The 19,905-nt window shown below is 33.9% G+C and overlaps 1 protein-coding gene across 5 annotated transcripts in view; it reads left to right on the top strand.

Annotated features, from left to right (window-relative positions):
• OSBPL8 (oxysterol binding protein like 8) overlaps positions 1-19,905 on the top strand; it is a 215,130-nt gene that overhangs the window by 123,888 nt on the left and 71,337 nt on the right. Inside the window, exon 1 of one of the 5 annotated variants that reach the window (XM_032170796.2) lies at positions 17,032-17,940. The exons of the other annotated variants lie outside the window; for them this stretch is intronic. Within the exon in view, the coding sequence (XP_032026687.1) occupies positions 17,796-17,940 (145 nt within the window). The 5' untranslated portion in view covers positions 17,032-17,795. Of the gene's footprint in view, positions 1-17,031; positions 17,941-19,905 lie in introns of those variants that run through there. 5 annotated transcript variants of the gene reach the window in all.

Here is a 19,905-nt window from a genome sequence, read left to right as displayed (position 1 = left end):
GGAAAACATACCCACAGACGAAGACTATATTTGCCTGTTTTGGTCTTGATTCTAGGTGAAATGATGGGAGGGGAGAGTCTTCCTTGAGAAATTCTAAACACAAGCACATATTTATATGAGTTTGGGGTCAAAATCCATATTATCTCTGTGGCAAAAACACCCTTCAATTTAGTTTAAAACAATTTGGGTTATTAGTATACACAAGTGCCTGGAAGAACTGACACAAATCTTCTTTAGAGAAGAGTATTTTAAACACAGACTTCAAAGAAGTATATATGAGCTCATAATTTAAAATCAATAAAAAATTAAAATGAGATGCCATTGTGCACCTATAAGAAAGAATAGCTTAAAATCTAAAATACCGTCAGCACCAGATGCTGGCGGTGATGTGAAAAAAAAAATCATCAACACGTGGGATAACGAACCATTATCAGAGAGAATCCACATGAAGTACCTACTGTGCAGCTGTGTAAAGTCTGCATCAGTTGGAACTGTCAGTTGCAGAATGAAATTTAATGGGTGAGAGTTATTTTTAAAAGAGATAATGCTGAGGATCTTTCAGAATTCTTGAAAGACAACAACTGTCTGATTAAGGAGGCCCCACAATTCCCAAGCAGGAAATCTAAAAAATAATAGCCTTAATGCTGATATTTGGCAAGAAGAAAGTCTCAGAAGTAATGAACTAGAAAAAGAATAATAGAATAAACCCAAAGTAAACAGGGAAGGAAATAATAATAAAGATAATAAGCTAATTAAATAGAAGGCAAGACACAGTTGAGATTAGGAAAGATGATGGTTGTTTGCAAAGGCTAATAAAATTGTCAAACCTTTGGCAAGCTTAAGGGGAAAAAGAAATATTAGGAATGAAAGGGGACACAACTAAAAATACAAGTAGATGTTTAAAAGATATTATAAACAACTTTAAGCCAATAAATTTCAAAAATTTAATGAAATGAACAGATTTCTGGAAAGATGATTTCCCAAAACTGACTCCATAATTAGAAAATTCTAGTGATTTTTATAATCTTTAAAGTAACCTAATTAGTAATACAGATTACTTTTACAAAGAAAACATGAAACTCAGGTTTACAAACAAATCCTACCAAGCCTTTAGGGAAAAAAAAAAGTTTAATTTCACATTAGTACTGCATTTCATTGATTATAAAAACACTCTCCCCCCCAGCACATACATATTCTGTCATCTCTGAAATTGAGTTGAATCTCAAATTGATAGTGTTTTACAATCTCTCTTGGTCATTGTCATTGTTAAACACTGTTTTTTTAAATCATTCTGAGTTTGGAATGTGTGCTATATATCTTTTTTTTTTTTTTTTTTTTTTTGAGACAGAGTCTCACTGTGTCGCCCAGGCTGGAGTGCAGTGGCACGATCTCGGCTCACTGCAACCTCCGCCTCCCGGGTTCAAGCGATTCTCCAGCCTCAGCCTCCTGAGTAGCTGGGATTACAGGTGTGCGCCACCATGCCCGGCTAATTTTTGTATTTTTAGTAAAGATGGGGTTTCACCATACTGGCCAGGCTGGTCTCAAACTCTTGACCTCGTGATCTGCACACCTCGGCCTCCCAAAGTGCTAGGATTACAGGCGTGAGCCACTGCGTCCTGCCTATGTGCTATATATCTTATAATTGCCATCAATCTCTCCACCTCCACCTCCCCCTGTATTTTATGACCTCTCTGAAGTCAGGAATATAGCCTGTAGTTGGTGACATCTTAGAACTGATAAAATGAAAAAAGAAACATTCCTTAAATCAGGCTTTTATATTGAGAAGCAGATAAGGATGTTGCAAGAGAAAAAAATTATAAGACATTTCTTGTTCATGAACCTAGATGCAGAAATTCAAAAATTATTAGGAACTGAGTCTAGCAAGGTAAACATTGTACTCACATCAGAGTTGTTCCAGGAGCACAGGGATGGTTTGATATAGAAAATCTATGATTTCCACTTAACACTTTAACAAAGAAGGAAAACTGTTATCATCCTACTAATAAAGAAAACATATTTGAAAATTTTAGCATCTTCTCACGATAAAAAGTCTTAGCAAACTAGGAATAGACGTGATCTTTCCTAACCATGTGAAGTTAGAATCTAGAATAAGAAAAAGATGTGGACTACTTACACTTCATCTCAAATATTTCAGATTTAGCCAGTGAATAAAAAGTAAAGGAAGACACAAACTAATAACTGTTCTATACAGACCCCCAATTGACATAGAAATCATTAAAATTATTAAGAAGTTAGCCGGGCATGGTGGCGCACACCTGTAGTCTCAGCTACTTGGGAGGCTAAGGTGGGAGAATTGCTTGAGTACAGGAAGGTCGATGTTGCAGTGAGCCATAATCGCACCACTGCCCTCCAGCGTGAGCAACAGAGTGAGACCCTGCCTAAAAAAAAAAAAAAAAAAATTTATTAAGAAGTTACTGGATATGTGTTAACTGCAGTTCTGTGTACCCATAACAAGTGGTTAGCAAAATGTGATTCAAGATACACTACTTAAGGTAACAGAAAATAAGATACACAACAGTAAGTCTAATAAGAGACATGAAATTATCTTATGTGGGAAAGTGTAACACTAAGATTATGTATTCTAAATAAATAGACCATGTTTACAATAGGAAAATTCAGCATTATTCCAACGTAACATCACCTCATTGATTTTATAGGTTCAATGCATTTTGAATCCATATCTCAACAAGATTTTTTTCAAAGTACTTGATAAGACCATTCTTAACTCTCTAGGGAAAGCGAAGAGCAAAGAAGCGTCAAGATACTCCTGAAGAAAAGCAGAACCAGGCAAGGGTGGGAGTAGAGATGCGTTGCAGTGCATGTAACTAACAAAGGATTAATATCCAGAGAAAGTTAAGTACTCCTGTGATTAACCAAAAAGACTAAAAAGTTCACCAGAAAGATGTCCAAAAGACATGAATAGATACCTCACAGAAGAGGTAACACGGATGGCCAATAAATGTGAAATGATGCTCAACATCATTAAGAATCGCCAAATGTAGTTAATCACCAAATAGTAATGAATTGCTATTTCATACCCACCCACCACATCAAAAAAATTTTTCAAGTCTGATAATTACAGGTGTCAGTAAGGATATGAAACCATATGAATTCCCATTTACAACGGATGGAAGCATAATTGGTAGAACCATTTTTGAAAAATAGTTTGGCATTATGTAGCAAAGTTAAACTCTAATCCTTTGCTTTTATGCTTCTAGGAATACTCTCACACATGTACCAGCAGAATTGTTGGTAATAGAAGAAAAACACCTGAAAAAACCTAAGTGTTTGTCATGAGTGGAATGAATAAATATTACAATATATTCATACAATAGAATACCATACAGTAATGAAATGAATGCCTTAAAGCTACAGGAATCAACATGGAAGAATTTATGAAACAAATTAAAGTTAAGACATTTATGTAAAGTTTAAAAACAAGTAAAACTTACCAATGCATTATAGGCAATAGGGATAGATATGTGATAAAACAGTGGAATGAGTAAACAGAATTGGGGATAATGGTGAACTCTGGCTGGAAGAGAGGGAGGTATTTATAATACACGTGTTATATAAACTTGTGTATATCATATTTAAAATAAATGTTTATTCTTTCTTTTTAAAGGTATAGTTTGTGGACTGTTACTGGTTTCTGTCGTGTTTTCCTAGTTCTGTAACTAGATGAAAAAAATGAGTATACTACCATGAGTTTTTTTATTAAGTTAAATTCCTTCAATTCAAAACATTGTCCTTTGTTATAAGATTATAGTTTTTCCAATGTATGGTATTTAATGTCCCTTTATGAATTGATGGAGATTATGAGTTACAGGTGTTTTGTCTTTTTTTTTTTGAATGTGTCTTATCAAGACGAAAATCCAGATAGCTATTGGGCGGGGGGGCGGAATTTTACTGGTCCACAAATTTCAAAATTTAGGGACCACTGGTTTATGTTATTTACCATATGAGAGGATTGTGGGTACATGAGAAAGATGTGAAAATTCTTACATTTTTATATGAAGTAATGAACCACGAAGTGAGTTTGAAACATGGTTACAATCATGGATCCAAAAGAGCTTCTTAAGGACAATGTTAGGCTCATCATTCAGGAAATTTCTGGAGTGTGGCAGCCAGTAATTTATATCCAAATACAAAGCCCATAAGGTTGGATGGAGTCTCTGGTGGGTAAGTAAAAAGATGCAAGCATTGGCACCAATATATAAACATCAGCTAGGAAAGGGAGTGGAGACACCAACATTCAGGCTTGCCATTCTAGAATAAGCAATATTCTGTCAATATTCTCTCATAGCTTGGTTTTCATGCTTAGAGAGAATGGCTGCAAGACTCCAGTTACCTTTGGAGCATTTGAATATGTATGGTGGGGAGTAAGATTTTCTTTATGTTTTGAGAGCTTAGTTATAGAGAAAAATAGTGCCTGGAAAGAGTAGTGCGCCCTTTCTAATATGATATTTGCATAGATTTCTAGTGGTAGAATTCTTTAAACAATGATGTTTTGAAAGTTTTGAGTTGAGTCCCTGATTTGCAAACTGCCCTTATATGTAAAGGAAGACCCACTAGGGTGATTTAGGTTCTATAGGCTCTCCTTTCTTTACTATCATTGTGATGTCACTCATTTTTTTCCCTTCCCACCACAGATCATATTGTTGCCTGGAACGATCTTTTTATTTTTTAGCTTTATTGGCATGTAATTGACAAATATAAATAATATATATTTCTTATACAACTTGGTGTTTTGTGAAATTATCACCACAATCAAGCTACTTAACATTTCTATCACCTCACCATTACCATATTTTGGCATGTGTTGTGAGATCAGTTAACATCTCCCCTCTAAGCAAATTTCAAGTATTTAATACAGTATTAACTATGCATACATTAGATCCCCAGAACTTATTCATACTGCGTACCTGAAACTTGTACCCTTTGACTAATATCTCCCCATTTCCTCCACTCCCCAACCTCTAGCAACCACCATTCTAATTCTGTGCATCTATGAGTTCAACTATTTTAAATTCTACATATAAGAGAGATCATGCAGTATTTGTCTTTCCATGTCTGTCTGGCTTATTTCACTTAGCGTAACGTCCTCCAGCATTGTCTGTGTTGTCACAAATGGCAAGATTTCCTTCTTTTTCAAGGCTGAATAATATTCTATTGTGTGTGTGTGTATACATATATATATATGTATTATGTGTATACATATATATGTATTATGTGTATACATATATATATATGTATACACACACACACACATATATACACAAACACTTCAGTTTATCCATTCTCTGTCAGCGGACATTTAGGTTGTTTCCATATCTTCGCTATTGTGAGTAATGCTATAGTGAGCATGGGAGTGCAGATATCTCTTTGAGATACAGGTTTCATTTCCTTTGGATATATACTCTGAAATGGTATTGTTGGATCATACAGTAATTCTATTTTGAATCTTTTGAAGAACCTTCATACTGCTTTCCATAATAGATGTACCAATTTATTTTCCCACCAGCTGTGTACAGAGTCCCTTTTTCCCTGCATCCTAGTGAAAAGTTAACTTACATCTTATTGATAGTGGCCATTTTGGCAGGTATGAAGCGATATCTCATTGAGGTTTTGACTTGTGTTTCCCTGGTGATCAGTGATGTTGAACATTTTTTATATACCTAATGGCCATTTGTATATCTTCTTTTGAGAAATGCCTGTTCAGGTCTCTTGCTCACTTTTTAATTAGGTTATTTTGTTTGTTTTCATTTTTTAAATTTTTGTTATTGAGTTTTTAATATATTTTGTATATTAGCCCCATATTAGATACATGGTTTGTAAATATTTTCTTCTATTATGTCAGTTGCCATTTCACTATGTTGATTGTTTCCTTTGCCGTGCAGAATCTTTCTAGATTGATGCAGTCTTATCTATTTTTGCTTTTGTTGCCTTGGCTTTTGGTTCATATCCCAAAAGTCATTGCCCTGACCAATGTCATTAAGCTTTTTTTCCTTTTTTCTTCTGGTAGTTTTATGGTTTGAGCTCTTACATTTAAGTCTTTAATTCATTTTGAGTTGACTTCTGCATATGGTGTGAGATAAGGGACAAATTTCTTTCTTCTGCATGTGGGTATCCAGTTTGCCCACCACCATTTATTGAAGAGAATATCTTTTCCTCATTGTATGTTCTTGGCACACTGGTTGAAGATCAGTTGACCATAATGTGTGGGCTTATTTCTGGGCTCTCTATTCTGTTCCATTGGTTGATATGTCTGTCTGTATGCCAATGCTATACCGTTTTGATTACTGTTGTTTTGTAATATATTTTGAAATAAGCAAATGTGATACCTCCAGCTTTGTTCTTTCTTCTTCTTGATCAAGATTTCTTTAGCTATTCTGGGTCTTTGTGATTTCATATGAGTTTTAGGATTTTTTTTTTTTTTTTTTTTGAGATGGAGTCTCACTCTGTCGCCTAGGCTGGAGTGCAGTGGCCTGATCTTGGCTCACTGCAACCTCTGCCTCCTGGGTTCAAGCGATTATTTTGTGTCAGCCTCCTGAGTAGCTGGATTACAGGTGCACGCCACTAGGCCTGGCTAATTTTTTTTTGTATTTTTAGTAGAGATGGCATTTCACGATGTTGGTCAGGCTGGTCTCGAACTCCTGACCTCATGAGCCACCTGCCTTGGCCTCCCAAAGTGCTGGGATTACAGGTGTGAGCCACCACGCCCAGCCATTTTTGGTATTTTTTTAAGGAATGGCATTGGGATTTTGATAGTGATGGCTTTGAATCTGTAGATCTTTTGGATAGGATGGACATTTTAACAATATTAATTCTTCTGATCCACAAAAATGGGATGTCTTTCCATTTATCTGTGCCTTCTTTCATTTCCTTCATCACTATTAATTTTCAGTGTATAAATCTTTCACCTCTTTTTGTTTATTTCTAAGTACTCTTTTTTTTTGCTGTAGTAAATGATATTGTTTTTATAATTTCCTTTTTGAGTAGCTCATTCTGTATAGAAACACCACTAATTTTTGTATGCTGCAGCTTTACTGAATTTGTTTATTAGCTCTATAACTTTTTTGTGGAACCTGTAGGATTTTCTACATGTATGATTATGTCATCTGCAAACAGGGAGAGTTTTATTTTTTCCTTTCCTGTTGGACACCTTTTATTTCTTTTTCTTTCTAATTCTTCTGGCTAGGACTTCCAATACTAGGTTGAATGGAAGTGATGAGAGTGGGCATCCTTGCCTTGTTCTGGATCTTAGAGAAAATGTTTTTGGCTTTTCTCTGTTGCTTATTATGTTAGCAGTGGGCATTTCATATGTGGTCTTTATTGTGTTTACATAAGTTTCTTCTATACCTATTTTGTTGAGAGTTTTTGTTATGAATAGATGTTGAATTTTTTCGGATGCTTTTTCCGCATTTACTAAAGTGATCATGTGGTTTTATCTTTCATTCTGTTGATTGATTTGTGTATGTTGAACCATCCTTGCATGCCATTTGACCATAGTGTATGATTCTTTCAGTGTGCTGTTGAATTCTGTTTGCCAATATTTTATTAGGTATACATCATGTGTATAGTCGTTCATAGTTGTAATATCTATTTTTTCTGATTTTATGTGAATCTTCTTTTTTCTTAGTCTAGCTAAGAGTTCGTTGATTTTATCTTTTCAAAAAACTCCTTTTTGTATTGTTTTTCTATTCTCCCTTTTATTTATTTCTGCTCTAATTTTTATTCTTTCCTTCTGCTAATTTTGGGCTTAGTTTGTTGTTCTTTTTCTAGTTACTTGAAGTATAATGGTAGGTTATTTGAGTTTTCTTTCTTTTTCTTTTTTTTTAAGACAAGGTCTCATTCTGTTGCCCAGGCTGGAATGCAGTGGCATGATCACGTCTCACTGCTTCTTTAAACTCCTGGGATCAAGCACTCTTTCTGCTTCAACATCTCAAGTAGCTGAGACTACAGGCGTGTGCCACCACACCTGGCTAATTTTAAAAATTTTTTGTAGACACATGGTCCCGCTGGGTTGCCCTGGCTGATTTTGAACTCCTGAGCTCAAGCAATTCTCCTGCCTCCCAAAGTGCTGGGATTATAGTCATAAGCCACTGCACCCAGCCAGTGTATTCCTTTTTAAATGTAGGCATTATCACTGTGAACTTCCCTTTTTGTACCGCTCTTGCTACATTCCACAAATTTTAGTAAGTTCTGTTTTTTGTCTTGAGATGTTTTTAAAATTTCTCTTTTAATTCCTTTTTGACCTAATGATTGTTCGAGTGTGTTTAATTTTTATCATTTGTGATTTTTGTTTTCTTACTGTTATTGATTACTTAACAGTAAATAGTTGATACTTTTACTTGATTACTTACTGTTTCATTCCTTTGTGATAAAGATAGTTGATATTATTTTGATCTTTTAAATTTTTTAAGACTTTTTTTGTTACCTAACGTGGGATCTATCCTGAATGTTTCATTTTCACTTGAGAAGAATATGAATTCTTCTGCTGTTGGGGAAATTCTGTGTCTGTTGGGTCCATTTGGTCTGTAATGTTGTTCACTTCTTTTCTTTTTATTTTCTGTTTGGTTGATCTATCCACTAAAAAAAGTGGGGTATTGAATTGCTATTATCGTATTGCTGTCTATTTCTTTCTTCAGATCTGTCCATGTTTGCTTTATATATTTAGGTGTTTTGAAGTTGGGTGCATATATATGTGTAGTTGTTCTGTCTTCCTATTGAATTAGCCATTTTATTATAATGGCCTTTGTCTCTTGTGACAGTTTTTGACTTAATAGTCCATTTTTCCTGATACATATATAGCCACTTCTACTCTTTGCATAGAATATCTTTCTCCACCACTGCCCTTTCAGAAAGCCCATGCATATTTTAAAATCTAAATTGATTTTCTTGTAAACAGCATATAGTTGGGTCTTGTTTTTTATTCATTCAGTACTCTATTTCTTTTGATTAGGAAGTTTAGTCCATTTAACTTTAAAATAATTATTGATAAGTAAGAACTTATTCTTGCCATATTGTTCATTGATTTCTGTGTGTTTTGTAGTTCTCTTCTTCCTTCCTTTCTCTCATTTTCTTTCTTTGTGGGTTTTTTTTGTTTTTGTTTTTGTTTTCTTTTTCTTTTTTGGCAGTGGTGTGCTTTCTTTTCTCTTTAGCTTTTTAATCTGTTGTGCATTTTTTGTGGGTGATTATTGTGGTATTCACCTAAAACATTTTATAGTTATAGCAGTCTATTTTAAGCTGATTACAAACTTCAGCTGTCTTTAGATACTCCACATTTTACCTCCCCTCACCTCATACTTATGTAATTGATGTCACATTTTACTTTCTGTATTGTGTTCCTATCAGTAAGTTTATGTCTTTATAGTTATTCTGACTACTTCTGTCTTCTAATTTATATACTAGTAATAAAAGTGATTTATTTACTACCATTACAGAATTATAATGTTCTGTGTTTGTCTTTATGTTTACCTTTAGCATTCAGATTTATACTTTCATATGCTTTTATGTTGTTGTTTAGCATCTTCTCATTCTAACTTGAAGAACTCTTTGCACTTACTGTAAGGCAGGTCTAGTGGGGATGAGCTCCCCTCCTTTTCTGTTTGTCTAGGAAAGTCTTTACCTTTCATTCTTAAAGGACAGTTTCACATTTTAAAGTGTTCTTGGCTGGCAACATTTTCTTTCAGTACATTGAATATATCATTCTACTCTCTTCTGGCCTACAAGGTTTCCATTGAAAAATGTTGTAGATAGTCTTACAGTGTTTTCCTGATTTTGTTAGGTTTTCTATCTGTATTCTCTTGTAGCTCTTTGAGCTTCTTTAAGAAAATCATTTTGAATTATTTGTGAAGCAGTTCATGATGTTTATTTAGAATTGGTTACAGAGCTTTATTTGCCTCTGTTGGTGATGTCCTGTTTTTCTGATTCTTTGTGATTCATGTAGACTTATGTTAGCGTCTGCATTTGAAGGAGCAAATACCTCCTCTATCCTTAGAGACTGAATTCAACAGATAAAGACCTCCTTTTGCCGTTTTTCTGGACCCATGATACTACCTCTGACATTGTGATTGAGTGGGACTGGAACTGGTTCTGTCGGATCTGCTATTTGTGAGCCTGTTTCCTGGGGCATTGGTGGATGTGGTTCCTGCCCGTTCTTGGTCAAACAAGCCTATCTCTGAACTGCAGTTGAGCAGGGCTGGAATCACGATATAGGGCCACATTCAGAAGGGCCTCAGTCAATTCTGTAGATGGTAGGTCCATTAAGAGGAATGTGGCTGGGTGTATCACCACTGTGTTCACCAGAGAGGTCACTCATTGGACAGGATTGTCTTTGAGGTCTAGAGTGGGGCTGGAGCTGGGTCATGGCTGTTTGAGGAGCTGTAGTTGTGTTGGAAGTCAGCAGGCCTGTTACCAGGGGTGCTAGTGGGCATGGTTTCTACCAAGTGAGTTTCTGAGCAGGCACGACTCCCTCTAGACCATGAATCAGTAAGGCTACAGCCAGGTCACAGCTGGTACCATCTTTTTTTTTTTTTTTTTTTAAACCCTTGTCTGTGAGTCTCACCTTACAAAAAAATGCTTGATGCTGGCATTTGTGTTGGCTGACTTAGGGAAAGGAGAGAGTCGGTAAGCACTATTCCCATGGCTGAATTCTAATCTTGTCTCTGTTGCTCATTTACTGTGTGACCTTGAATATGTGCCTCTCATCTAGATTACTTTATACATAAAACAAGAATACTCCTTTTGTATGTCACATTGTTGTTTGAATTTATTGAGAACATACACAAAAACAATCATGAAAATTATAAAATTATATTATTTAATTATGAGGTAGTATTGTGATGGTTACATGGATAAGTACTATTAGTTTAGTACATTTTTAGTTAAATAGATTTTTGTGAATAGTCTATTCACAAACCTGTGAATAGATTGTTGTTATATGAAACCTAAGCATTTCGTATAACATTTAATACTTTGTGGGAATAATGTCTCTGTGTTTCAGTCAACATATAATGAACATGTACTCATCCATATTGAAAGCTCAGTAAGAGCGGAAACTAAGGTGCCTAACATAGCTGTGCCTAACATAGTTCCCAACGCATAGTAGGTGCTCACTAAATTTTTATTGGATGATTTTAATTATATATATGAAATTATAAAGAACTTTTTATCCAGAGGAAAGTATGGTCTTATACTTCTTGCAATGAATATATGTACATGAACAAGAATGCTATCTAATCTAAAATTGTTTTAAGCTATCCTTTTATTTGTATGTGTATTTACATGTGCTTTCATGTTGAGACATATTTAATGCTGATAATGGAGAATCTACAGCAATGTTTTCTGAGGAAATGTAGGATAATAAGATTGCTTGGTATAATTTTCAGCCATGTAATTATTAATAAGATTAGTAAGATTTTGCTAACTACAGCTAAGAAAGTACTTTGCTCTATTAGAGGATAAAAATTGACAGAGAGCCTTATTGTTGTGTTTTCTATTTTGAAGCAAAGTTCATTATGTCCCATCTTGATTTATATGCTCCCATTTTGGTTTATGTGCTCCATCTTGATTTATAGATAATTTTAATGTTATGAATAGACTTGTTTACTAAGCCTGAGCTGCTCTAATGTGTCAACTATATTCTTATTTGACTCACATGTTCTATAAGGAAACTTACTGCTGAAATTGTCTTCAGATACTCATTTCATAGAGTAGTGGTTCTCTATGTGTCTGGACAGAGTACTTTCTTAAATTCGTGTTGGTTGATTTTTGTTCTTAATGTTTTGATCTTTCTCAAACTCATCCTGCTGCTTTAAGGATTTTAAAATCTCTTAAAGCCTAGGTTTATTTTATCTTGAGATTCAAGATAAAATGTGTAACTCTTACAGTGCTTTCATCCTAATGAAATTCAGTGTTTTTTACATGAGTGTGCACATAGAATTTTATAGAATTTAAAGGGGTTTTTCCAAATACTAATTAGGTTATTTCAGAATATCAGCTATGTTTGCCATTCATTTTTTTTTTTCTTAAATAGAGATGGTCTAGAATTTGTCCAGACAACTCATTAAAATTCTAATTTTCCAATGAGGTATCTTCCCCAGTCTGAATCTTTTATCTCAATAGAAAGAAATGTAGGCTGGGCATTTTCTCTGGGCATTTAGCAGATTCCAGAGACTCTTATGACCTTTCATGGTATTTGCCTCCATTTGTCTACCATTTTCAAATGGAAAGAGCCACTAGACCACATATGATATATGTAGTTGGTCTCTTCAGTGGCAAGGTGGTAATAACATTTTATAATTATTTATTTTTTAATATTAAGGAATTTCAGAAGAAAGATATCATTTATATCAGTGTTTTCTAATTTGGACCATGATCTGTTGTAAGAAATACATTTTACATCACTACCCAAAACATAGTAAATAGTTATGTAAAAAGCCTAAAACAACATGAAACAACTTGCCCTTTAATGTCAGAGTAGGACGCACTTTGATATTTTCTATGCTGACCTATTTAATTTTTAGAAGCAACGTTTGTGACCCACCAAATTGATTTTTCAACTTAACAATGTGTGGTGACTTGTATCCTGAAAAACACTTTTAAATAAGTATATGTTTATCCATAGACCAGAATCTGTTTCTAACATAAATGCCTCACATAACTTAAAACTATCATGATGATCTTGCAACACTGATGCTCTTTTGTCCTTAGTATTACTTTAAAATTACAAAAATCTGTAGTGATTATAAGTAATTCTGAAATTAAATTGAAATCACAAAGGTATATATAATGTTTTAAAAATACATCTTTAGCTTTTTAGAGTAATCTAGATTTTGGTTTTGAAGGAACAATTGCCATTAAAATTTTTAGTAGTTTTTTTTTTTTAATTATTGAAGAAAAGAGTATTTGTGTTTCCTTTGTGAAATTAGTCTATAGCAGTTACATCCTGTCTTGAGATTATTGTAACATAATGGTTTTCTTTTAATTATAGATGTGAAATGTAACGTTATTATTTTATAACTACTTTACATTTATGTAACATAAATGATCAAATTGATCAAAACAATACACATATACACTTATGTGTGAGTATACATATATAATTTCATCCGCATAAGTCTGTGATGTATAGGCAAGGTAGGTTGTAGAGAATAATTGAGCAGATTTAGGATCCAGAAATACTCTATCATATAATGTTGTTTCCACTGCTTCTCTTGAAAATAATACTTTTTTAGTTCGCCAAGTAGTTTCCCAGGTATTTTGAGCTTACCAAATATTTTAAAACCTTTAACATAAAGAATGTTAATGGAAGCTTTATGAAGTTGGTGTAACTATGGTACATCTTTGGCTAAACCACATTTATTTTACCACCATTCAGATGAAGTAGGAAAGATGGCCTTCTTATTTGAATTTCTAAATAATTAAACACCAGTGATTACATCTTGTGGGAGAAGGAGTACAGATGACTGGTTTGAGTTAGGATTACTCAAAGAGTAGAAGGAAGGATAAAGTGGTAACAGGTGGCTAACAGGGAAGGGAAAATAAATCGTGCTATTATGGTATTTAGTAATATTTTGTTTTTCTTATCTGCCTTTTCTGAACTGTTGAATTAAGATCCTGGACATAATAATAGCTTACAATGAAATGTTTTCTATGTGTCCTGCAACAATCTGAGAACTTTGTTTTAAGAAAAAAACATTTACATGTATGTGTACTGTGAAATGTTTCATGCAGTCTGAAGAGTATATAAAATGCATTTACAGTTAATATAATAATAATAAAACCAATACTTATGTACCCAGCATCCCAGGTTTAGAAGAGATCGTTGCTAGTACTTTAGAAGTTCTTATATATATCTCCTGATCCTTATCTCTTCCCCTTTATATGCCTTCTACATGCTCCAGGTAACCAGAATCCTCACGTTTGTGTGCCTTTTCTTTTTTTCTGGTAATGTTACCATCATGTATGCATATCTAGACAATTTATGGTTATTTCTTTAAACACTATTTAGAGTGTGTTTGAAGAAAAACTTTTGACAAATTAAATTTAACAGAGTTTATTTGAGTGAGAACAATTCATGGATTGGGCAACACTCAAAACCAGAAGAGGTCCAGAGAGCACCACTCTGAAACATAAGCAGTGAATATTTATAGACAGAACTCAGAAATACAGAAGTAGCATGATTGGCTACAGCTGGGCTTCTGCCTTATTTGAACATGATCTGATTAGTTTGTTGCCTGTGATTGTCTGAAGCTCAGCTGCTTGTGATTGGCTGAGATCAGCCTATTTGTTACAAGTATTAGACTCCTAAGTTAGGTTTCTGTTCATTTACATACCAAAGTTAGCTTGCAGTTCATTATTAGAACTAAAGTACAGAGATAGCCACAGGCCATTGGCCTCCTGCTTATTTAACAGTAGCAAGCATAAACTTAGTTGGGTAAGGAAAGGGCAACATTGCTGGAAGATAAACTGAGCAAGAGTCTCTGAGCCATAGTTTGGTTATGATTTCTTTGAGAGTTTAACAACTGAAGAAAGCATTTGGCAAGATAATTAGTGGGTCTTGGAAAACACAGATTCATTATTGCTTGTGGTTTAATTATTGGATACCTGGCAGGAATATGACCAGGAGAGGTATATTCTGCTTTTTAGCTCACCATGTTCAACCAGGAATAGGTAAAAAGTAGAATGCTTCATTGTTTTGGAAGTATTCTCAGCGATCCAAACATCAGCTTGGAAGAACAGAGAAGTTTTATCAGTTTATACAGTCAGACAGACAAGCCAGTGTCAACAAAGAACTTGGGCAAAGCTCACCCAAGCAGTTTGCCCATGTGTCAAAAAAGATGGTGCAGTGGCAGGGGGACTTTTTGGTAATGACACCTCTTTTATATTGGATGTCCTGTTTCTGTACCCCATGCATTCTTGATTTATCACGTTTTGGTACAGTTTTATCTTCTAGTGCAGACTTTCTTAACTGGAGTCTCATGGCAGAAGTAAGCCCTATAGGAATATTTTCTCTGTTTCTCAAAGATATAGTGCATAGTTGGAAACATTATAGATGCATGGGAGATAAATTTTATTCATCTTGAACAATGGATGCCTTAGTACATTAGGCTTAATTCTATTGCAGAACCCCAGCTGAGAAGGGCTACTATAGTAAATTATTTTAAAAGGTACATAGAAAGTAAAATTTTAAGACCTTGCATGTCTAAAGATATCTTTATTTTACTCTAATATGTAATTGATAGTGTGGCTGTGTATGGAATTCTAAATTGAAACTTGTTTTCTTTCATATTTTGAAGATATTGGTTATATTTTTGGCCTGCTTCCAGTATTGTTGACGTAGCCTATCTGATTCGTGATCCGGAGGAACTTGGTGCTGTGAATTATGTGCAGAAGGGTTCTTTGGTGTAAATAGTGTTGACTCTCAGTTTTTACTACTGCTGGTTGTGATTTGGCTTTCTTGGATCTGCAAGACCATGACTACTTGTTCATCTCAAGCTTTGCAATGTCAAATTTATGTTGTTAATATATCTTCTCCTGGATACGTACTTTTGGGATATATATACGTATTTGTTTATTTTTTTAAAATACTCCTTTTCTTGATTTTACTTGAGTTTTATGAGGGAACACATTTGTTCAGTATCTTCATTTTGCCATTTTAACTTAGACTCTCTTAAGACTTTGTGTATCATCTGATTTAATCCTCATAACAATCCTATAATATCAGTACTACTATTAGCATTGTATAGGTGAGAAAACAAAAACCCAGAGAAATTAAACTGTTTAAGTATTTCTAGGAAAGATAAAACAGAGATTTGAATGCAGTTTAATTTCAAATCCTGCTTAACTATTATACTAGTATAATGCTGTTTGTGATGTTCTTTATGCCTTTAAAGGCAAGTGCCATTACATGAATTATAATTATTTGTTGTCTACAGTTAATAATAATGTACATTTTATGATATGGAGAGAAGCAAAAAATAGTAACCAAACCAACCCCTAAAACCCACAAACTTGTTGCAATTATGGATATTAGTGGTAAACTTACTCTCCACTAATTGATTTTGAAATGCCTTCGCACAAGAAAGAATATGTCACATACAAGAAACTGAGTTTTGCCTGGTGCGGTGGCTCACACCTACAATCCTAGCACTTTGGGACACCAAGGTGGGCGGATCACCTGAGGTCAGGAGTTTGAGACCAGTCTGCCCAACATGGCGAAACCCCATCTCTACTAAAAATACAAAAATTAGCCGGGCACGGTGGCAGGCGCCTGTAGTTCCAGCTACTTGGGAGGCTGAGGCAGGAGAATCACTTGAACCCGGGAGGTAGAGGTGGCAGTGAGCCGAGATTGTGCCACTGCACTCTAGCCTGGGCGACAGTGAGATGCCATCTCAAAAAAAAAAAAAAAAAAAAGAAATTGAGTTTTGTTTTTTCGTGTGTCCCTTCTAGTAAGGACAAAGTCTTAGATTGTATGAGATGTTGTGCATGAATAGAGAACCAGCCTTGAAGTGTATGCCTAGTAATGGTAAGATAACTATAAAAATGAGCCACTAATAAATTTTAACCCAGTTGGTTATTGTCCAGATGAGTGGGTGTATTTTCAGATTGAAAGAAAGAATTATAACCAAAAAAATCAATCTACAGCATATATAGAGAGCAACTGACTAGAGTTTTTAAATCTGAATTAAAGTAGGGTAAGGTATATGGATTTTAGTATAATTGGGAGAGAATTCTTTGGAATTTTAAAGATTAGATATAAACAGATGGTATCATTATAAGGATAAGAAAGTACCTGTTAGATTTAATGACGTGGAGTCAATACTAGTCACTTAGCTTTAAACATAGTACATTTGTCACTGTGATAATAAAGTTGCTTTTTAAAAAAATTTTTTTTAAGCAGGAAAGACTCATTGATAGATTATGAACAGTTTAGATATAATTAAACTCTTCAAATTAAATTTTGAACAGTTTAAATGTAATTAAGAGGAACAGTAGCAGCTCATACTTGCTTCAAGGAACATGTTAGAGCATACAGCATTATGGTGTCGTTTTAATCTCCTCTGTTGATTGGTTTGCGCTAACACTGTCTTAATGACTCATATATCCCTGCTGGAGGCAAAACTTAAATGTTTATTCTCTGCTTTAACTGTTGGAATCCATCAACGTTGTGCTTGAAACAGTATCTTTCCTTATGAATTTCTAATCATGGCTGAGGCAAGCTGTAGATTAGATATAAATCTAGAAGCTTCAGGGAAGATAAAAAGCATTATGTTTATATCCATCTTTGAAGTAAGTAAAAGCTGGGAAGGAAGGAGTCGGAAGAGGTGGGAAGTGTGGCCGGATACTACAAAAACATAATGGATATGATAAACGGATTGCATTTCTGAGAAGAGAAAATGACTTTATTACTTCATCTTGAATTGCTAAGTATTGATCTTGCTTTGTTTTCCTAAAGCAGCGATTCAGTGCTGCTTTGGTGGTTTGATAAAAAGGTGAAACATTAGTAGAATAGCCTTCCGTGTTTGTCAGTTCCTTTTTTAAAAAAACCAGCAGCATGGTTTAATGCTTTTTCTGTCAGGCTTTCTTTATCTGTTTATTGCTGATTTGACAGGCTTTGGTCCTTCTCCTTTGCTGTTAAATGTGTGTGTTCTTTGTTTGTGCTGGTGGGTTTTGCTACAGTTGAATGTGAGAGAAAAGCCTGTCTTTGCCATATTGGTCTAATTAGCCTCTGGGTGAGCATATACATTAAATAGACCTTCTGAGCTATGAAAGAAGAGAGCTCACAACAACGTAGATTTTCTTCATGTACTGGGATTTCGCCTGTTTTGTTTCCTCCACGGATTGATGGCCGAAAGCTTGTTCGGAATGCTTCATTTGGAGGATACAATGAACTTTCTCCTTCATTGCCAGGTTTGTGTGTTTAATCTTGCATTCCTAATTTCTTGCAGACTTTTAATTAAAATAAACCAGGCATTTTAACATTTTAAAGCTGCTTTCATTTAAACAAAACAATTCTGTAGTGAAAGCTTAGGTTTCAGTAACTGCGCTAAACAGCTTGGCTTTTCCATATTTTCTCTTAGAGTCTCTTCAGTTAAAACTTCAGAAGTAATGATTCAGTAAAGTAGGAATCTTGAGTGCTTACAGCATAAATTTTTGCTTTAATTATAGAAATATTATGACCCTTTGATAAAATTAAAGCCCTTCTAGACCTGAGATAAACACAAAATTATATAAATAAACACGTTGCTCTGAGGGTTTACCAAATGAAACCCAGATATTAATATCGGTATTTGTTCATTTTTTCCAGAATGGTAACTATATTAAAGTTGATGTTTAATGTAAGCCTTAATCTTACCACTTTATTATCTTAATCTTTTTATCTTAAACTCTTAAATTTATCTTAAATTCTGACTAAAGTGAAGCTTTCTACTCATAGTTTTTGAAATACCTTTGTTTCTTCTTGTTGTTAGATGTATTTGTGTGTGATTAATTTTTATCATGAAAATTTATGATATTTTTAGTGTTATATTTATTAAATTAGGCATTTGACAGCTATGATTTAGGCATTAAACAATTGGTCAATGAGATGTAGACATAAATTGATCTTTTATTGTTTGAAATTGTAGCAAATATTTGAATATGTTTAAATAATTTTTCCTTTCAGATTTTTAACACTATATAATTATATCTACTCTTTTAAGGTTATATTTTTTAAAATGAAAGTATTATTTAATAATGATCGCAAAGAAATATTGACTGAAACTGATACTTGCATTTATATATTTTTTCTGACACTTAGATTTTGTTGAATTAAATTCCCTATTTTCACAATAACCTTTCTTCTTGGCTTTCTGAATATTCATGTTGATAAGTGGTATATGTGTTCTTTTGAGATAGTGAAACGCCTCATAGAAAGTGTTCACCTGGGCAATTAAATAAATTATAAATTGACTGATTTCGTTCTTTTCTAACAGTGTTTCACAAAAGAATTGGAAACCATAGTCCTGAACTCTCCCTAAGTAGCATAAGCTTTAAATAGCACTCATAATCCATATTAAGTCTTCTTAGTGTAGCATAGTTACTCTCATGCGTCTTTCTTATGTTTTAAATGGTGTAAATTTTAGTCGGTTGTCATTCAGAAGTGGCTGTGCAAATACAAAATACTGAGATTTTTTAATGTTAAATATTTTTTATTTTAAAATGAGTTTCATTTCTGTATTTGTTTCTCTTTGTTTGCATTTTTTAAGCCAACAAGCTTGCTAGTATATATTGTTTGCTGACCTTCATGCCACAAGTCCACTTAGCTTTACAGAATAATCATGTGACCTTGATGAACAATAGAAAACTTAGTTTTTAAGTTTGGTACTTATTTAATTAGGCAGTTCAAGGCAAAATTGTCAGTTTATCTTATCAAAGAAATATTAAAAGCCATCTTGGATGGATTTGTTTTTATAGGAAAGTAAATGGTTTGCTTTGTTTTCTAATTCTTGAAATAGAGAAAATCATATTCATAGGAATGATTCCATCATCTCCTTAATACAACCAGCTGCGATAAAAAGCTCTATAAAATATCTGCTTTTATCAACTAAGAAGTAGAATGGAATTAAGTACTTCAAAGAAGTGGCTTTTTGTTGTGACTTAAGGTAAAAGTAAAAAGTACATATAATATCTCCTGATATACTTCATCATTGTATTGAAAAAATTATTTTAGAGCATTTGCTTTTATCTGACAAAATTAGAGAAAGAAAGATTTGTTCTTCATTAGTGATATTTAAAGATAACTTTTTCTTACTGCTTTGAGCATAACCCTTTTTTAATTTTAATTTTCCTGAAAAAAATATTTTTTTCTTTTAGCCACTTCTGCCTTAATAAATA

Source organism: Hylobates moloch, unplaced genomic scaffold, assembly GCF_009828535.3.
Source record: "Hylobates moloch isolate HMO894 unplaced genomic scaffold, HMol_V3 SCAFFOLD_12, whole genome shotgun sequence".
Classification (NCBI taxonomy): Eukaryota; Metazoa; Chordata; class Mammalia; order Primates; family Hylobatidae; genus Hylobates; species Hylobates moloch.
This window is presented reverse-complemented; position numbering and strand designations above follow the sequence as displayed.